Source organism: Exophiala mesophila (genome assembly GCF_000836275.1).
Source record: "Exophiala mesophila strain CBS 40295 unplaced genomic scaffold supercont1.4, whole genome shotgun sequence".
Classification (NCBI taxonomy): Eukaryota; Fungi; Ascomycota; class Eurotiomycetes; order Chaetothyriales; family Herpotrichiellaceae; genus Exophiala; species Exophiala mesophila.
In genome coordinates, this window is record NW_015622507.1 from 3,778,062 (window position 1) to 3,794,684 (window position 16,623).

At 50.8% G+C, this 16,623-nt stretch overlaps 5 protein-coding genes across 5 annotated transcripts; 2 read left to right on the forward strand and 3 right to left on the reverse strand.

Annotated features, from left to right (window-relative positions):
- Positions 1-1,890: 1,890 nt before the first annotated feature.
- PV10_06440 (uncharacterized protein) lies at positions 1,891-9,039 on the reverse strand. The gene has a single exon (XM_016371235.1). It carries the CDS (start codon positions 8,642-8,644, stop codon positions 2,183-2,185), a length of 6,462 nt encoding a protein of 2,153 aa, XP_016223528.1. The 5' UTR covers positions 8,645-9,039; the 3' UTR covers positions 1,891-2,182.
- Positions 9,040-9,659: 620 nt separating this feature from the next.
- On the reverse strand, positions 9,660-10,330 carry PV10_06441 (uncharacterized protein). The gene is made up of 5 exons (XM_016371236.1): positions 10,226-10,330; positions 10,145-10,170; positions 10,030-10,095; positions 9,927-9,975; positions 9,660-9,865 (listed from the first exon to the last, which is right to left on the reverse strand). The coding sequence occupies exons 1-5, from the start codon at positions 10,235-10,237 to the stop codon at positions 9,809-9,811; spliced, it is 210 nt and encodes a 69-aa protein (XP_016223529.1). The 5' UTR covers positions 10,238-10,330; the 3' UTR covers positions 9,660-9,808.
- A 176-nt stretch (positions 10,331-10,506) lies between these two features.
- On the forward strand, positions 10,507-11,777 carry PV10_06442 (uncharacterized protein). The gene has a single exon (XM_016371237.1). It carries the CDS (start codon positions 10,685-10,687, stop codon positions 11,288-11,290), a length of 606 nt encoding a protein of 201 aa, XP_016223530.1. The 5' UTR covers positions 10,507-10,684; the 3' UTR covers positions 11,291-11,777.
- A 168-nt stretch (positions 11,778-11,945) lies between these two features.
- PV10_06443 (protoporphyrinogen oxidase) lies at positions 11,946-16,417 on the forward strand. Its single transcript, XM_016371238.1, has 2 exons — positions 11,946-12,490; positions 12,563-16,417. Exons 1-2 carry the CDS (start codon positions 12,083-12,085, stop codon positions 14,246-14,248), a joined length of 2,094 nt encoding a protein of 697 aa, XP_016223531.1. The 5' UTR covers positions 11,946-12,082; the 3' UTR covers positions 14,249-16,417.
- PV10_06444 (uncharacterized protein) lies at positions 14,508-16,218 on the reverse strand (the record flags this gene model as incomplete). The annotated part of the gene is made up of 3 exons (XM_016371239.1): positions 14,508-14,948; positions 15,009-15,919; positions 15,972-16,218. The coding sequence occupies 3 exons, from the start codon at positions 16,216-16,218 to the stop codon at positions 14,508-14,510; spliced, it is 1,599 nt and encodes a 532-aa protein (XP_016223532.1).
- Positions 16,418-16,623: the final 206 nt, after the last annotated feature.

Below are 16,623 nucleotides of genomic sequence, written 5' to 3' on the forward strand. Positions count from 1 at the left end.
TCGTAGATGATGCAAGTGAATGACGGTGACGACATGGTATAATAATGGATTCAATGGGTGAATATAGGGACGATACTATGACTTTGCGAGACTCGGATGAATGAATAGATCGTTTATATTTCGGGGTAAATCAGGTACTTAGTAGGTACTTACCTCGGCACACAAGGCTCTCGGTATGTTGGATACACCTTACATCCAAGGATAGACAACTCAAGTTCATACAACCCACAAAACAACCATGCAGGTCTTGCAAACTCTTTTACGAAGACGATCATATTGAGTAGTCCAGTTAAGATATCTAGTTCCCTCAAATAATTGCCACGCCCATAATTCAACTCCTCCCATTGTTAGTGGAGTAGATGGACCCACACTTCTTCACATACAAGTAAATAATCATACAATTCCCATCACACGTCCAGTTCAGTACTTGCATTCATACATACCATTCCCAATCCTATTTCTACCGACCAAACACTTTCTTCCACATAGGTGTCTTGGGACTGTCCGACCGAACAGTCGAGGAAGGAATCGTGACGTTGGGAGGTTTGGGCTTTGACTTGGACTTGGACTTGGACGGCACTGTACCGTCGTCTCCACCAGACAAATCCATCGTGGAAGAAACAGTCGTGACGGTAGTGGTACTGCTGCCACTGCCACCACTAATACCATGTAAGCCAGCCCGCGAAACACCGGTCTGACCTTTTCCTTTGATATTTGATTCCTCGACCTTGACGCCACCTACTATTCCCAGACCCTTTTCCACATCCCTCTGGGTCTGGAGTTCTCGATTCGCTCTCTTCAACTTCTTCTCCGTCTGGTCATCGTGTAACTTTTTCTCGACAGGTGAAAATGTCATTTTCTTGGGAGTCAGCGGGGTGGCCACGGCTTTGACCGCGTTGGTGACTTTTCGCGCTGATCGACGAATGCCTTCTCGGACTTTCCACTGTCGTTTCTTGGCGAGGAAGAATAGTATCGTCATGGTTGCTGTAAAGAACATCTCGAGTCAGCCTTGGAGTGTCCAAATGTGGGTCTTGATAGACAAAGGGAGGCAAGAGCAAAATAATATCAAGGTAGAGCACTTACTTCCTAGCACCACCACTAAACTGACCACAACAGCAATGGCGATGACGGCGCCATGTGAAAGGTGGGCGGATCCTGTGTCAGGGCCCGAGGCCGCTGCCTCCGCTTGTTCATCTGAATCGGCACCAAGACTCCCCGGCTGAATTCCTTCGGCTGTGCCACCGTCACCGGACTGTGCGAGAACATGTGTTGACTTGAAGTATGTAAGACATAGGAAGAGGAATAGAGATGGGGCCATGAAGAGCGGCCGGGGTGATGGACCGGCCATGGTAGCCGTGATTAAGTGATAGGTGGAACGTGTGACAAGAAAGATTGCGGAACAAGAGACTCAATATGGCGAATGGGTTGATGAGCAGAAGATCAGAGTCTTTACTCACGATGGCAGAGACAGACAATCGTGGTAACGGACGGTGTAGATATATTCGAAGGAGCAACAAGGACGACGAGGACAATATGTAAAAGAACACACTTATCACCCCTCAAGACTTGACGCTTACCTTAAGATGATTCTTGCACTGCGCACGGCGTCTGCATGATCATCATCTCCATGACTTGTGGTGGCTGACCTCTCAGAATGCTGGTCCAACCTTTGTCAAACACCGCCACCTAGCAACTGGCCCACGAAGCACTGCCCTGCACGACGGTCAGGACCGCAGCAGTAGACCGGACAGCTGGGCTAACAATTCCCAACAACGAATTGTGACAAAGGTTGATGAGAGGGTGCAAGAAAGGTGAAACGAGTGAAGAACAAGTGAAACACGTTGTGATATAACATAAGCGCCGAGGGGGGGACCAATCACAGTGCGCCATCCACATTCAGGCTGGAATCATGAATATTGGCGTCCTTCCAATGGCGCCAACGACATCTCGGCTGGTCGGCGCTATGACGGCACGGAGGGGAAAGATTCCAACCAGACACGCTCATACTTCTGAAGGTTCTGGAATTGCTGTCCCCAAGCACAGGCTCAGAGTCTGTCGTTCATCTATCTCTAACATAACAAGGATATCGGCAAGGACACCGCCTCAATATTCTGAATACTCGACATTCATGAGTCCTAACACAATGTCCCATCAAGTGATAATAGCTTCGCTCGTTGCAATGTTACAATGTCTCCCATCCCCCGGCGTTGACCTCGCTTTCTAGCTTTCGGGCAATTGTACTCCACACACTTCCATTCGTCATCAGCCATGTGTCTCTCAACAACTTGTCGTATCTCTTTTGATTCAAAATCAGCTGATGCTTAGATCGAAGCCCTGAATCCGTTTCTCCATGCTTGGTCAAGTACGGTGCCGGAAAGAACGAGCCATGACTCAAGGACAGAGCACTCGATGTCAGCGGCCGCAGTCCACGGCTTGCTCTCTCACGATCATTGTCCACAGCTCTGGGGTCTTTAACCACGTGCAACAGTGCCACGTTGCACTTGCGGATGAACAGAAACATTCCAATTGGACTTGAGCATTTCTGAAGATGCGCATTACAACCTCCTCGGAATTCCTTAGTTAGGCAGCACACTGTCTGCGAGCAGAATATCTCCCCACAGAACAGGCACAGAGCCGGATCGGTAACTTCCTTGCCAGTTGTTGGACATTTCCATTTGTGAGATTCTTCCATGAGTACATCAAAAAACTTCGGAAGTCCAATCAACTCCAGAGGCGCAGGGTGTAACAGTCGAATGCCAAGTGTTGATCGAATTTGGGCATTCATGTGTAGAATCTTCGCGTAGTTGCATGCATCAGTGATCCAGCTTGTCGCGTACATCTTCAACTCATGGTGACCAGAATACTCGTCAAAAACACCCAACATGGCTCCAAGGTCGGGGAGTTGGAAGAAATGTGTCAAACGATCAAGCTCCGGCAACCCAGCCTCGGATCCCGTTGTAATGGGAAAATCTATCCCGTGAGCGACATGGAATAGAATGGCCGATTTTCGCAAAAACGCCAGCGCGTATGCCTTACACATCTTGTACAGACTCATTGCAGCACGAGGCGACATCTGATCTGAGAACAGTCGAACACGGAATGCCCAGTCTGACGACTCGGCACCTGAATCCTGCAATAACTTTCCCAGCCAATTGACAAGACTTTGAGTAGCTCGGGCATCGTTAATTGCATCACCGACAAGGACCGACTCTGCTTGATCATGCAATGCGCTAGCTTTGATCAAAGCCGCAGGGTTAAGTGTGTATGCGAGAACTACTCGAAGTAGCTCCGCCGTTAAGCATAGTTGCAAAACGTGCCGTAGCTCCAATTTGCGAATCGGGCACAACACCATCGTCATTTGTACAAGAAACTGAAATCCGTCAACAATGAGCAATGGTGGCGCAGCTTCGTCCTCCTGGAAATGAGCTTGCGCTTTACCAGCGAGTTGTAGGTCGGTTCTCTCACACAGCTTTCTGAAATGCAATTCAACTGCCGGAGCACGCTCAGTCAATGGGCCGACCGCTGCGTAGGCCCTCAATGTCGATGACAGAATTTGAAGATGACTTAAAGTCTGTTGAGGCACGCTGGTCAATAACGACGTCCCAAAGTCGGCCTCTCTACCACGGTGTCCAATCTCCACCGACGCTATAGTGTTCCCGAGTGTTTCCACCAGGAGATGGTATTGGTTCAGCGGATGCTGGTAGGAGGTCTCGCTTGAGTGTTTCTCCCGGGTTGTGCGCGAAACCACAGTGAATGACTCTCGTAGTCGAGTGTAGATATTAGCAAGTTCCTTGAAAGCCCCTAGCTCGGGACCATTCCAGGAAGAGCTCGTTGGGCTTATCACCAGTTCTCCAGCTTGCCAACGAGCAATGGCAGGTGAGAGTGAGGTATTGGAAAACGAGGTCAACGTTCGGCGGTACATCAGTGATGCCGAATGCTGGAACTGGTGTTCGTGGCTTGGACTGGATGACGGAATAAACTGGGAGAAATCTCCAACCATGAAGGACTCAAAGTCTTGAGACACTGACAAAGGTCCAGGATAAGCTTGCTGCGTATGTTTCCACAGGATGGGCAAGAATGTGTTGGCCAACGCTTTGCATAGAGGGCAGACAAACTCTTTCATTACAATCCGTTCTGGGTGATTTCGGGCCACTTGTTGAGTGTGTCTCCTAGCGACTGATTGGAAATAGTTCTCAAAACAGCTGAAATGCATAATGTGACCACAGCTTGTCGACACGGTGCCGTTCATTGTATGTCCGTGTGGCCATCCCTTTCCAAGACCTTGATAGTCTACCGTCTCCTCCTTTCCATTCGTCGTCAGGCGCTTGATCTTGACATGGTTGGCTCCCGAAACGCCGAATGGTCGCATATGTTCAATTGACCGATCCATGTGCTCGGGCATGTTGAAGAGTTCTCCCACAAAGTCCTCATCGGCCAGGTTTGTTTGTCGAAGGACATGAGCATCGGTGACCATAGAAAATGTGCCATATAGCCGTGAATCTGTTGTATCTTCTCTGCACTGTATACACAGGCCCGAAGGATATTTCCAATGCCGAGCCTCGGTCGATCGTGGTAATTCATCGTCAGGCGAGTCCAGTTCTTCATCGCCCCAGTCTATCACGCCTTGTTTATCCATAAAACTTTGCTGTTGTTGTTGGAATTGTGCCATCACTCTCGCCTTTCTCTCGAGTGCTTGCTTCTTCTTCGCCTCGATCTCACTTTCCACATTGGCCGGAGAGGCAGTATCAAACCGACCAGCAGGGGCTGAAAAGCTCTTGGTGGCCTCTAGAAATTCGTGTGGCAATTTCTGGTTGAACAATCTCAGGATGTGCCGCACTTTGCTTCTGCAAGAGCTGAAATGGTCAGCCTGCCAGATATCATGCAAAAGCCCGATAGTCGTGGTTTTGGAGCCACTTGGGCCATCGAGGGTCATGGACAACGCGTTGCGCACAAAAGACTGCTGGTCTTCAGAAATTGCAGGCCTGGCACAGTCTTCCAATGTTGCGATGAGCACCAATTGCAGAAGAATGTGAAGATATGCCTCGACACGGGTCGTCTGGACACCGTTCTTCGATTTGTAGCCCACTGCAACGTAGAAGAGCGTTTTGTGGACGATAGTAGCGAACAACGGGGTATGAACAATCGCGCAGAGATCACGATAACCTTCGCACTGGATAGGGCGTAATTTTGGTTCCAGAACGATGTCCTCGGGCGACTTCTTGAGTTTCTTTGCCATCCATTCTTTGTAGATGTTTTCCGCCTCATCTCGTTGGTTCTTTGTGAAATGAGAATTGTAGGGATCGAGCTCTTGCAGATACTCTTCCTTCAATTCGAAAAGTCCAGAGTCGTGCAGTCCTTCTGGAGCACGGTACCTCGTCATTTCGTCAAGTACATCTTGCAAGTGCTCGTGATCCTGTGCACGCTCAGTCAGGCGAGCGCACAAATCTGAAAACGATAGTGCTTTGAAACACAGAGTGTGTGCAATGTCCTTTCGTACAGCCAGCAACTGGGACTCGACATCTTCGCGATCCGAGACGAGTGCGTCTCGATCAGACAATAAATTGATCAACAAGTAGATAAAATCTTCGGCTAGATCAATCATTTGGTGATCCTCACATATGTCCAATGATGTGAAATTATTTGAGTACCATCCAGTAAGACCGAAACGATCGACAATTGATGCGAGGACGCGGGCTGGGTCACACGTCACAAGCGCGACTTGTAAAAGGAACAGATCACGGTGGTGACCGACATCTCGGTGCGCCACACTCTTGTACTGGACCATTTGGTGCCGCAAGCTCATGCCATTTCGAACCCATAGATTTGCTCTCATCTGAGCAAGCCAGGCACATACGCGAAGAGGGTAGTCGAATGTGGCGAGAAGGGCATCATCGACGTCTTGTAGAACGTTTTTAAGCGCGGTATCACGGAAAGGTACGGGGTTCTCATGGAGGTGAGTAATGACCGACTTGGCTGCTTCTCTCAGCGCAGTGACAGATCCCGGTGCGTCCTTACCGCATTCGAGAAGCCACGACAGTGTATAGTGGAGAGGGTGATGGAAACTGAGCGAACCAGTCTCTACTGCAAATTTGACGACAGAAAAGGTCTCGGAAGCCACGCCTCCAAATGGTCCGACCTGGTGGAACTGAATCGCCTCTTTGATCTCGGCTGAACTGAACCTGCCCCTCTCGAGGCCGATAGAATTTATTATTGCAACTCCCGCCGCGTGAGTAATCGCCTCACAAGTCGCTTCGATAGCTGCGGCGTCACTTGACTTAGACACATGGTAAGCCTCGGCGTACTGTCGGCATAGTTTGTTGATATCTCGAGTCAGAAGGGATGCACTAATCCAAGCGTCGGTTTCATATTCGACGTGATCTCCGACCGCACGAACGTTGGGACAAATGCCTTGAGACAGTTTTGCGAGGTCAAGATATTGAAAGAGGTATTGTGGCTCGGTGCGCACTTTGGACTGCACAAACGACGAACCCAAAAAATAGCGGAGGTCAGAGAAAAAGTGATACAAGCGGCGATTGGCAACAGAGCCTGCGTCGAAGCCGAGTGTAGCTGCTGGATTGAGATCCTTCGGGAATCCAACTTGGCGAGTAGTGAGAAATGTGTATAGTATGGCCATAAGGTTTGTTAGGAAGTTCCCGCGTTCAATGACCTCTTCGGTAATGGATGGTGTGGTTAGTAGCTGCAGGGATAGATTGATGATGGAATGGTCTGGTTCTCGGTCTGCCACCAGATACAGTTGGGCGAGGGTTGTGTACAGTCCGGAAAAGCGGAGACCGAGGATGCGTTTGAACTGGGGAATGTTGACCAAGGTGCCGATGAATAAATCTCGAATGCTAGTTCTCGCAAGTTTCCACAAGCGCAGGTCGAACAGAATCATGGAATCTACTCGGATGTTTTTGGTCAGGTCCTCGAAGACAGGTAGATCGGACTTGTGAGATTCTTGGGTAGGAGGTAGAACGAGCCAGTGGTTGGGGGCGCTGAGATGAGCGTCTGAGACACGCGAAGATGCGAGAGGTGTTCTGGGGATGGTGCGGTAGTTGGCATTGCCGTCAGGACCCAAGTTCTGGGGAGCGGCTGCGGGAGAGGGGAGAATTGGTGGTGGTGGCGGTGGTAAAGGAGAGGGTCGGTCTGTATCCATTCTCTCAGCGACGTCAAGAAATTCGGCATCACCGTCATTGTCTCCATCACCATCCGTGTCCATTTCTTCTGCATCATCCGTGGCATCGGTATCACCGGGCTGATCAGCTAGGGCATGAACCGAATCGGCAACCTCAAAGACGGCAGCTCGAAGAATAAAGTCATTCATTTCTTGATCAGGCTCATCGTCGCCATTGTCGTCGTCATCTTCTTCATCTTCTTCTTCGTTTATATCAAGCACAACCGAGTCGTTATCTGGGTCACTTGGTCCGTCCTCTTCCAGAGCTTCGGCGGCAATGGCTCTCTGCATGGCAAACTGGATAGGATCGAAAAACCTCAAACGATGTCTTCGTCGAAACTCGCGATCATCCTCATCGCCGTGATCATCCAGCTCTTCTCTCCCTACCTGGGCGTTCCAGGCCTTGCTGCCAACTTTCCACAGCTGAAGCATTTCTTCACAGATGGTGCGTCGTAAAATGTGACTATCGTTTGCCACCGTGCAGGAAGCAATATCTGCAAGCCAATCAATAATGGTGCCACACATCTGTTCTCGGAATGTATCTCTCGAGGATCGAATGGTGACTGTGATCTTGATTTCCTCGATGATCTTGGCCATTTGAGTCAACTCCTCCAGGTTACGGGAATGTCGAATCACTGAGCGACCGACCTCGTGTGCTTCTTCGGCTTTGGCCAGGCCAAATCTTTCCCGCTCACGGCATGCTCTGGACACCTGGGACTGGACTTCGCGAACTGTGTGCTTTTCATCGTTCCAGATGGTCAGGCAGAACTCGGGATTGGTCTCAATCTCGTCGCCTGAGATGTATTGCTCGGGACTTAAGCGACTCCTAATCTCATCCTGGGTGACGGAGTCTACGGTTTTGGGCATGCGCAGATTTTCCGGGGAACAAGAAATAACATCGCAAAAGTAGTCTAGCACGGTGGCTATCGTTGTCCGTATGCTTGTTTGGAGATCTTGGGGGACGAGAGTAGCGGGGGATTGGTCTGTCTCCACGGGCTCCATTGCGGTGTGAATGGCACACTTGACAGGTCGCTTCCAGGCTTCATCGTCGCCACAGTCACAGCAGCCACTGTTGCCTGCACTGATGCCAATGGTGTATTGATGGCCTTCGTGGTCACTAGAGACGAAGCAGCGGGAACAAAGAACGGCAGTCGTGTCGTCAGTGCATGTGCTGCAGTGATAACTTGCTTCGCCCATCTTGAAGATATGCCCACAGGGGTGGCCCCTAGCAGCTGCGGTGTATTCTGCATTCTCTTGAGAACCCTGAGCATCTTGCAATTTGTGTGACTCTGGAAGACCATTGGGAAAGAGGGCATCGAAGTAATCGGGGCGATCGTTGGTCAGAGCCCAGAAAAGGTCGCTCAGGAGAGCATGTTTGGCAGTTTCGGAATAATGGTAGCCGAACTTGCTAGGAAGATCACACAGAGCCTGGCGTAGTTGACGCTCTAGGCTCGATAGTGTCGCAGTCATGACAAGAAGGGATGAGGGACCAATGGGTTCCGCATCTGGACGTCTTGCGGAGGCGCTAGGTTTGGGTCGGGGTCTTGAGGTGAATGTTTTGGTGGGTTTGGGGTTGAATTTGAGGCTTATCGACGGGTTGTGTTATTACAAAGACTGATCAGGAGAATGTAAGGATAACAAGTTGCGTTGGTTGACTGGCTGGTGGGAGGAAAGGCAGCGGCGATGGCGAGGGGGTAAATTCGACTGCTTGGGCAGGTTGCTTTGTGAGCCAGCCAAATATATGCAATCGTGGGATAGACAAGATATCAAATGAGATGAGTTGGCCCTTGGATACCAGGGACAAGCAGTGAATTTGTATGGGTGAGGGAGTATTGTTTGTCTCAATTAGAGTCACTGGGTGAGAGTTGAGTTGTCAATGTCAATACCCTGTCGTGCCTGCCATATAAAAATACCATGTGACGTTGCCGCTTGCCTGCAGATCCACATTTGTTGTTCCACTTGCTGCAGGTTCCAGCATCAACGATCAACACGCCTGACATTCCGAACACAAGCACACCTCTCTCTAATCCATATTGGACTGTTGATACTATGCAAGGCTGTTCTGTCTCTACGACTACATGTTTGCGAGGAACAAGGCCTCAATACCCACTCCGATGCGAAGACAGAATAAATGACAACCAGATAACTCAGGGTCACAAAGCAGCGCATGACGTGCAGATGAAACGTTGGGATTCGACAAGGCTTATACCGGAGCGATTCAGCCGATCGACTGCCCTAGGCAATAACTTCTGTGCCATCTTTGAGAGCTCCACCTTGCGAGAGGGTTGACGCTCTAGCAATCCGAGTAGCGCCAACTTGACCAGCAGAGTCTGGGGGCGTCCGAGGAGCTGATTTGTCGCAAATTTGTCGCAGGGGTTTCGAACAGTTGCTTGTGCAAAAACCACAATTCCACCTCGGATGACTTGTTCATGTGTCAGGGCAGCTGTTCGATTCACGACCAAAGGGCCCGCAGGGTAATTCGACGTTGTAGGAAATTGCTTTGATTTTGGTGCATCGTACTTATATACAGCGCGAATGGAATCTCTTGCCATAGAACGACGATCCGCGACTCCGTCCAATTGATTCTATGCTCTTCGTTGCCATGTCTCTTCGTCGGCCAAGCTGTTGGGCTTCTTATTCTTCATCTTCGGCAACGGTCATATATTTGTGCTTGATATCTTTCCATTGCCGCTGTGTGCTTCGTTAGAGATTGATTCCATTTTTGGCCTTTGGGGATGCAGAGTGAACATACCCCTTTGTTCCAGCTGTCCCACAGAGCATCTGTAGTTGTGTCGAAGGCCCTGAGCAAAGTTAGCGCGCCTCATCCTGCAACCCTCGTTCTAGCAATTACTGACATCTCGAATGCGAAAGCACCAGCGAAGACTGTCGTCAGGAAGACGGCGTTTTTTCGAAAGATTCCACTGGGTCAAATCAGTACAAGGTCAGGTGCAGGGTTCGTAGGAGGTTCACTTGAAAAAGCCGCTGGCAATGCGCGCCTGCGTTCATACGTCAGTAATGCACTTGAATACCCAAGATGTCTAGATCACATACTCCGACCGCCATTTTGGCAATATATGTTGCTGTCGACTGGGGTGTAGTGAGGTTGTTGTGAGGAAGCAGAAGAGAGAGTCAAGAGGTGGGATTGAATTAGCTGCTCGTCGATTGGAGCATCTGGACATTCAAGACTGACTGCGGAAACTGGAGCTGGAAGCTTGTGCCAAGACTGCGCTTCGTCCCAAAAAAGAGATGGACCACTACAGCGGTCCATTATCAAGCTAGGGGTGATCATATAGCTCTACTGCTGCAGTTTATTTCAGATATTCGCCTTGTGCAGCAGGTGAAGTCCTTCTCCAAGTAATAACCAAGCCGAGTCATCGTTTATCCTGTCAGAACTCGCCAGTCGTTCCGTGCCACCGACGGATCCGTCAAGGCGACGGTTCGTCTTCCGGCCACAACTCTGAATCACCTCTGCCGTGTCTCTACCGACTCAGAGTTGTCCTCAAGCCGACGATGTCTAACCCAAGCAAGGCTGGCATCCGGACCGCAGCAAATGGAGCCTCGTACATTCCTGCCTCGACGCGTGCTGATGGGTCTACCCGAAAAGAGATACGAGTGAGGCCAGGATACCGGCCTCCAGAAGACGTGGAGACCTACAAGAACCGCAGCGCAGAAGCATGGAAGAACAGAGGTAGTGGCGGTGTACCCGGTGCAGACCCTCCACCAGCTGCCAGCACCGACGGTGGAGCGAACAAAAGTAAGAATGCCAAACGCAGGGAGGCTGCTCGGAAAAAGACCTCGGCCGAAACCGATGAAGGCGACTTGGCTTCTGCCTTGCACAATTCGTCTCTATCCGACGGTGACAAGCAAAGCAAGGACGTGCAAGATCCATCAAAAGTCCAGGTAGCGCCCGATGCGCAAACTCAAGGATCCGATGCAGAGGCAGAGACACAAAAGAAGATCCGAAACCAGTTGAAAAAGTTAAAGGCTGTTAGCGAGCTGAAGACAAAGAAGGCTGCAGGGGAAAAGCTCTCCCCAGATCAATTAGTCAAGATTGGCAAGGAATCTGAGCTGCTACATGATCTGAAGAAGCTGGGCTATACTGGGCCAGAGGTGTGACATCGCCAGGACGAAGGAACAAGCAGGCTCCGAATGTCTGCTGAACACCCAGCATCCAATGGAACAAGCGCCGAATAGGCTTCTGAGAGAGGCGGGACATGCCCATCTGAAGATCCGAGTCACCCCCATGGTAACAAGGAACACCGAGGAGGACGAGACAACGCACAACTCGACCGCTGTTCATCAAAACATCTGGCTCCTTGTGCTTTCGGCGACCCAAACATCATCAGAAGATGGCTCAGATTCTACCCGCCTTATTATTTCTCCAGGCACAAGTGGTGGAGTTGACGACTCCTGGGCAACCATCGTCACGAAGTCGATATGCGTCACGTGCAAGTAATACCAGGATCATGCCATTGCGCGTGGGAGTCGTCAAAGTTGCGCAGCAGAATAGACGCAAGATGAGACTCGGGATTTGGATAGAACCAAGATCCGGTGCCTTCAAGCCCAAGGTAGATTTATGTATACTTGTCTAAGGATTATTTTCCTCCAAGCCCTACAAGCCCATCCCACAAGTGATCTGAGAGAGTAGCGACGAGGCTGAGGCTCAGCCTTGTGCACCAGGTGGATCCCAAGTTCGGCAATATATCCGACATGAGCATCACCATTTCCCGAGAGGAACCTCCAAAACTTTCCCAAATGTGTTTCTGAGACACGAGCACTTTGATGAAGTTGCTCCTAGACTTCCCATGATCGAATGAACTCCTTCGTCTCTCGTCCCATCCCTCTCTGTCATCCTTCAGTCTTCCATACCGCGCCTGCCTCCCTCTCAGGCGTTCCGTGCTTGGGGCAATGCTGCTGGCAGGCCCGTTTGGCCGACCTAATAATGCTCCGAGCCGTAGCATAATTCGCTGCGCCCGACCTCTTTTGTCACAGCCCTGGACGCCACATAGCCGATCCTTTTGCTATTCCCATACCCTCGGTTCCCTCAAGACCGTCCCTAAACCTCGTCCATCCCCGAATCCTCTGGCCAAAGATGTGGCTGTCATAGGTGGAGGAATCACGGGCCTCACAACTGCATACTACATTTCTCTCTATATTCCTCATGCCAAGATCACAATCTACGACAAATCTGACAAGCTTGGAGGATGGATGTCTTCAGAGAAGCTTGCGGTGAAAGATGGCCATGTCCTCTTCGAGTGGGGTCCGAGGACTCTGCGACCCGATCTGGGTGGCTCAGGAGCAGCAACCGCGAACCTGGTATGTACCCACATGGCTTGCCGGGAGCCTTGCTCTGCGGAGAATCTGTGATAGCATTGCTTACCCCAGAAGATTGCCAGTCTTGGTTTGTACAATGAGATAGTGCCAACCCCCAAAACCAGCCCTGCTGCAACCAATAGATACATCTACTATCCCGACCATCTGGTTCGCATGCCCGGCCCAGCGACTGGTCCCATGTCGTACCTCTCAAATATCGTCACTCTGTTGACTGAGCCGATTTTTCAAGGAGCTATAGGATCAATGCTGGCTGAGCCTTTTGTCCAAGATCGATCCAAGGCCTTGAGGGATGAATCCGTCGGCCATTTCCTAGAGCGAAGATTTGGCAAGACCATCACTCACAACCTAGCGTCCGCTTTCTTCCACGGGATCTATGCTGGTAATCTGTATAAACTCAGTGTGGAGACTCTCCTTCCACGTTTATGGGCGATTGAGGGCGGAGAAGCAAATGAATCCATGGGCGTTCTGCTCCGGATGGTGGATATGACGCTCAAAGGGCAGAAACTCGTCAACCTTAGCGATGTCGCCTTCCGGGAGTTCAATAGCAGTCTTCATCTGGCAGAAGGCTTAAACTTGATCAAGCACGGGGAGACGATGACACGCATTCAGAACGAGAGTGTTTACACCTTGGCGAACGGGCTTGGCTCTCTCGCCGCACAGCTGAAGAAAGTCCTAGGTCAGAATCCCAATGTCACAATTCGCGCCGGATGTCCGATTGAATCGGCCGTCTTCGACAAGGCAAGTAAGACCATCACTCTCCGCGGCGGCAATGGGAACGAAACGTCATCTACTCACGATTACGTTATCTCGACGTTGGGGCCTGCACCTCTCCATAACTTTCTCGAATCATCTGCAACGTTGAGACAGGCATCAATTTCCCCGAGTGTCACAGCCAGTTGCACGCATGTCAACCGGGCTGTGACTGTGATGGTAGTTAATCTCTATTATAAAGAGCCAGACATCATTCCATCACAATACTCTGGGTTTGGCTATCTTATACCCAGCTCAGTTCCTGTGGATCAGAATCCCGAACGCGCACTCGGTGTCATCTTTGGCTCGGAGAGCTCGGGTCAACGCGGACCCGACAATGTTCTCAAGGTCGAGGTACCACGCTCTATCATACGAGAGCACATCAAGCGGGTCGAACGCTCTCTGTCAGATCTTGAAGCCACCCAAAGTGACTATAAAGAAGAGCCTAGGCGGCAGCTCAAGTCAATGCTTAGCACACTCAAAGAGAAAGAAAAAATCGAGTTCCCGAATGACAGTGATGAGACGACTGAGATGGTGACTCTCCTAGGTCAGGACACTGCACCGGGGACGAAGTTGACCGTCATGATCGGCGGGCACTGGTGGGACGGGTGGCAAGAAACGGATTACCCTTCAGAATCCGAAGCCGTTGAAATGGCCAAGTCCTTGTTGGCACGACACCTGAACATCATGACTGAGCCAGAAGTCGCAAAGGCCCGCCTCGCCCGCAATTGCATTCCGCAGTACCCTGTGGGATACCGTCAGGACATGGCAAACATTCACCGCGGCCTGATGAGCGAGTATCAAGGTCGGCTCAAGGTCGCGGGTCCGTGGTGGCAAGGCGCCGTCGGTGTCAATGATTGCATCCGCAAAGCCAAGGAGATCGCCCGGGACATCCGCGAACAGTGGGACGAGCATTCCGGCCTCGAGCGATATCAGAAGCCCCAAGAGTGGGTTGTCATCGATCCTTCAGACCCCGACCCCGTTCAGTAGTTCGGCACTAGCATCGAACACAGATGGACTTCTTCCATATATCAATCAAGACGGCGTGTGTCTAGAGCACTGAATTTTGAGAAGAATGTGATCAAGTAGACCAGCACCGGTGAGCTCCAGTGGCTGAGCAGCAGCCCCTTCTACTCCTTCTACTCCTTCTACTCCTACATGGTTTGCTCAGGCAATCCTCGAGGATCTCTCTCTCTAAAAATACCCGCCTCCATCTCAAAGCAACATTCTCTGGGTCCTGACTTTAAGGTCATGCCGCTGGAGTGTTCCGGGTCAGGTCCTCGAGCTTGTGTCCTCCCTCCCCAGTTTCGGCTCCAGCTTCAACTCCAGCTTCCACTTGAGCCTCAGCTTCTCGTAGCCGATCGCGACTGTCAATTCCTCTTTGCTCAACAAATGTAGTCGTTGGTACCCACTTGGTAGAACGGCGGGGAATTGTGTTCTCCAGCATCATGTCAATTTGCTCCAATGTCAAGCCCTGTGTCTCGGGAACAAGGACATAGGTGTACACGTATGCACACCCAGACAAGCAACCCCAGAGAAAGTACATACGGGACCCATACCTGGCATCATCTGCCGAGGAAATGTATGGCAAGAGGATCCAGGTGACACTATTCCAGAGCCAGTAAGAGGCTGTGGATAGTCCAATGGCTCGAGACCTGATAGTTGGAGGGAAGATTTCCCCGACCAGAGTCTAGCTGGTGGGACCCCAGGTGAGCGAGAATGTGGCCAGCCCAGCGCAAGCTAAGCCTACCTCTGTGATCAGGGCGAGGCCCATTCGACCGTCAGCAACACCCATGCATGCAATTATGACATGACAGAAAAGCATGAGAGCAGAGCCCCACAACAAGGCATTACGGCGACCGACAACCTCGAGGACCACGAAAGAGAATGGGAGACAAACCACGCAGATCAGAGTGGGAATCAACGAGATGATGAAAGGGTCAGAGATTGTGTCGATGGCTTTGATGATAACGGTGACAAAGTTGAGCAAAGCGTTGGAACCAGACAGCTGTTGCATCATCATGAGAGAGACTCCAAGAATAGTTCGACGGAGGTTGGAGTTGTAGCGTTGTGCCCAGAGTGGCCCATGAAAACAGTTTGCCCAGTCGGTCAGGTACCGACCCTGTGGAAGTAGCCGGACATGATGCTCGTCATGAGCTATCATCTCGTCCAGCTCCGGCGGCATTTGATCCATATCAGCCAGACTCTGAGGCTGACCTCGAAGATGTGCAAGGGCTCGCTTCGCTTTGGTCAAATTCCCGCATTTGACAAGATATCTTGGAGATTCCGGTAACCACCAGAAGAGCCCGAGTAGGCTCGCCCAGAGAATTTGGATGGCAGTGGTGATTCGAAAGGAAGTATCCGCGCTATAGCTCTGGGTTTTATAGCTCACGCAGAGCGCGACGAGAAGGCCAACGGCAGTTCCCGAGTTGTAGAAGGTCATAGCCACAGCACGAAAGTGAGGAGGACTGATCTCGCAGATATAGGTCATCATGGTGGCGGAAACAAGCCCAAGACCGATGCCACTGATGCAGCGTGCGGCTACAGTGGTCGTGTATTCAGGGACAGCAGTTTGGAGGATTGCACCGAAGGAACACAATTGTGAACCAAGGATGATGGTGGGCCGGCGACCAAGCCTGTCAGAGAGATCCCCAGATGCAACTCGAGCTGAGGTCAGTATGGCATGTTGGATATTGCAGAAGAGGTACCTTACCTGAACCAAGGATGGCGCCTATCCCCAGCACAAAGATGATGACAGCTTGCCGTTGAGTCCAGTTCACTGTGAAAGGGTCCAGGCCCAAGGAGCCCTTGCCATAAGCAGCATTATACCCTATGAAAATGCCTGAAAGGCACGTCAGTGTAGAGATGAAGATGGATTTGAAAGTCAACCCAAACTCCATGGGTTGGACGATTACGGGTCCACTCGGTGTCGTCTGGTTGTCTGCCGTTAGAGTCGACATTACGATGCAGTAGATGAAGATGAAGAAGGTCCAACTGAAACTTCGTAGTGGATAATCTGGGAATTGCATAAGGTGAATGCAGATTTACCTATACTCAGAATGCGTTTTGAGCAATGCTGATGGTGAGCAAAAAGGTTGTACAATGGAGAGATGGAGAGATGAAGAGATGAAGAGATGAAGAGATGAAGAGATGAAGAGAGAGCGGGAGTGGGAGACGCAGAGGAAGAGAGATGGTTTCCTGAGGGAAGAGAGGAAAGTGCAATGGAGATGTTGAGGGGGAAGGTGGCATTCTGTGAGAAGTGGAAGGCACGGAGCTGCATCAGATGAGGCAGGAGCTCTCCTCTCCATTTCCATCGATTGAAACTGCGATTGTCAAGGTCTGCTAGAGATATGGAAGAAGTGTCA

What these genes read in the sequence shown, in the direction of transcription:
- PV10_06442 (XM_016371237.1), top strand. Translation starts at nt 10,685, where the DNA reads ATGTCTAACCCAAGCAAGGCTGGCATCCGGACCGCAGCAAATGGAGCC.
- PV10_06440 (XM_016371235.1), bottom strand. Translation starts at nt 8,644, where the DNA reads ATGACTGCGACACTATCGAGCCTAGAGCGTCAACTACGCCAGGCTCTG.
- PV10_06441 (XM_016371236.1), bottom strand. An exon ending in ATTGCCAGCGGCTTTTTCAA is followed by an intron (nt 10,096 to 10,144) that starts GTGAACCTCCTA and finishes GATTTGACCCAG; the next exon opens with TGGAATCTTTCGAAAAAACG. An exon ending in GGTGCTTTCGCATTCGAGAT is followed by an intron (nt 9,976 to 10,029) that starts GTCAGTAATTGC and finishes AACTTTGCTCAG; the next exon opens with GGCCTTCGACACAACTACAG.
- PV10_06443 (XM_016371238.1), top strand. Translation starts at nt 12,083, where the DNA reads ATGCTGCTGGCAGGCCCGTTTGGCCGACCTAATAATGCTCCGAGCCGT. An exon ending in GAGCAGCAACCGCGAACCTG is followed by an intron (nt 12,491 to 12,562) that starts GTATGTACCCAC and finishes TTACCCCAGAAG; the next exon opens with ATTGCCAGTCTTGGTTTGTA.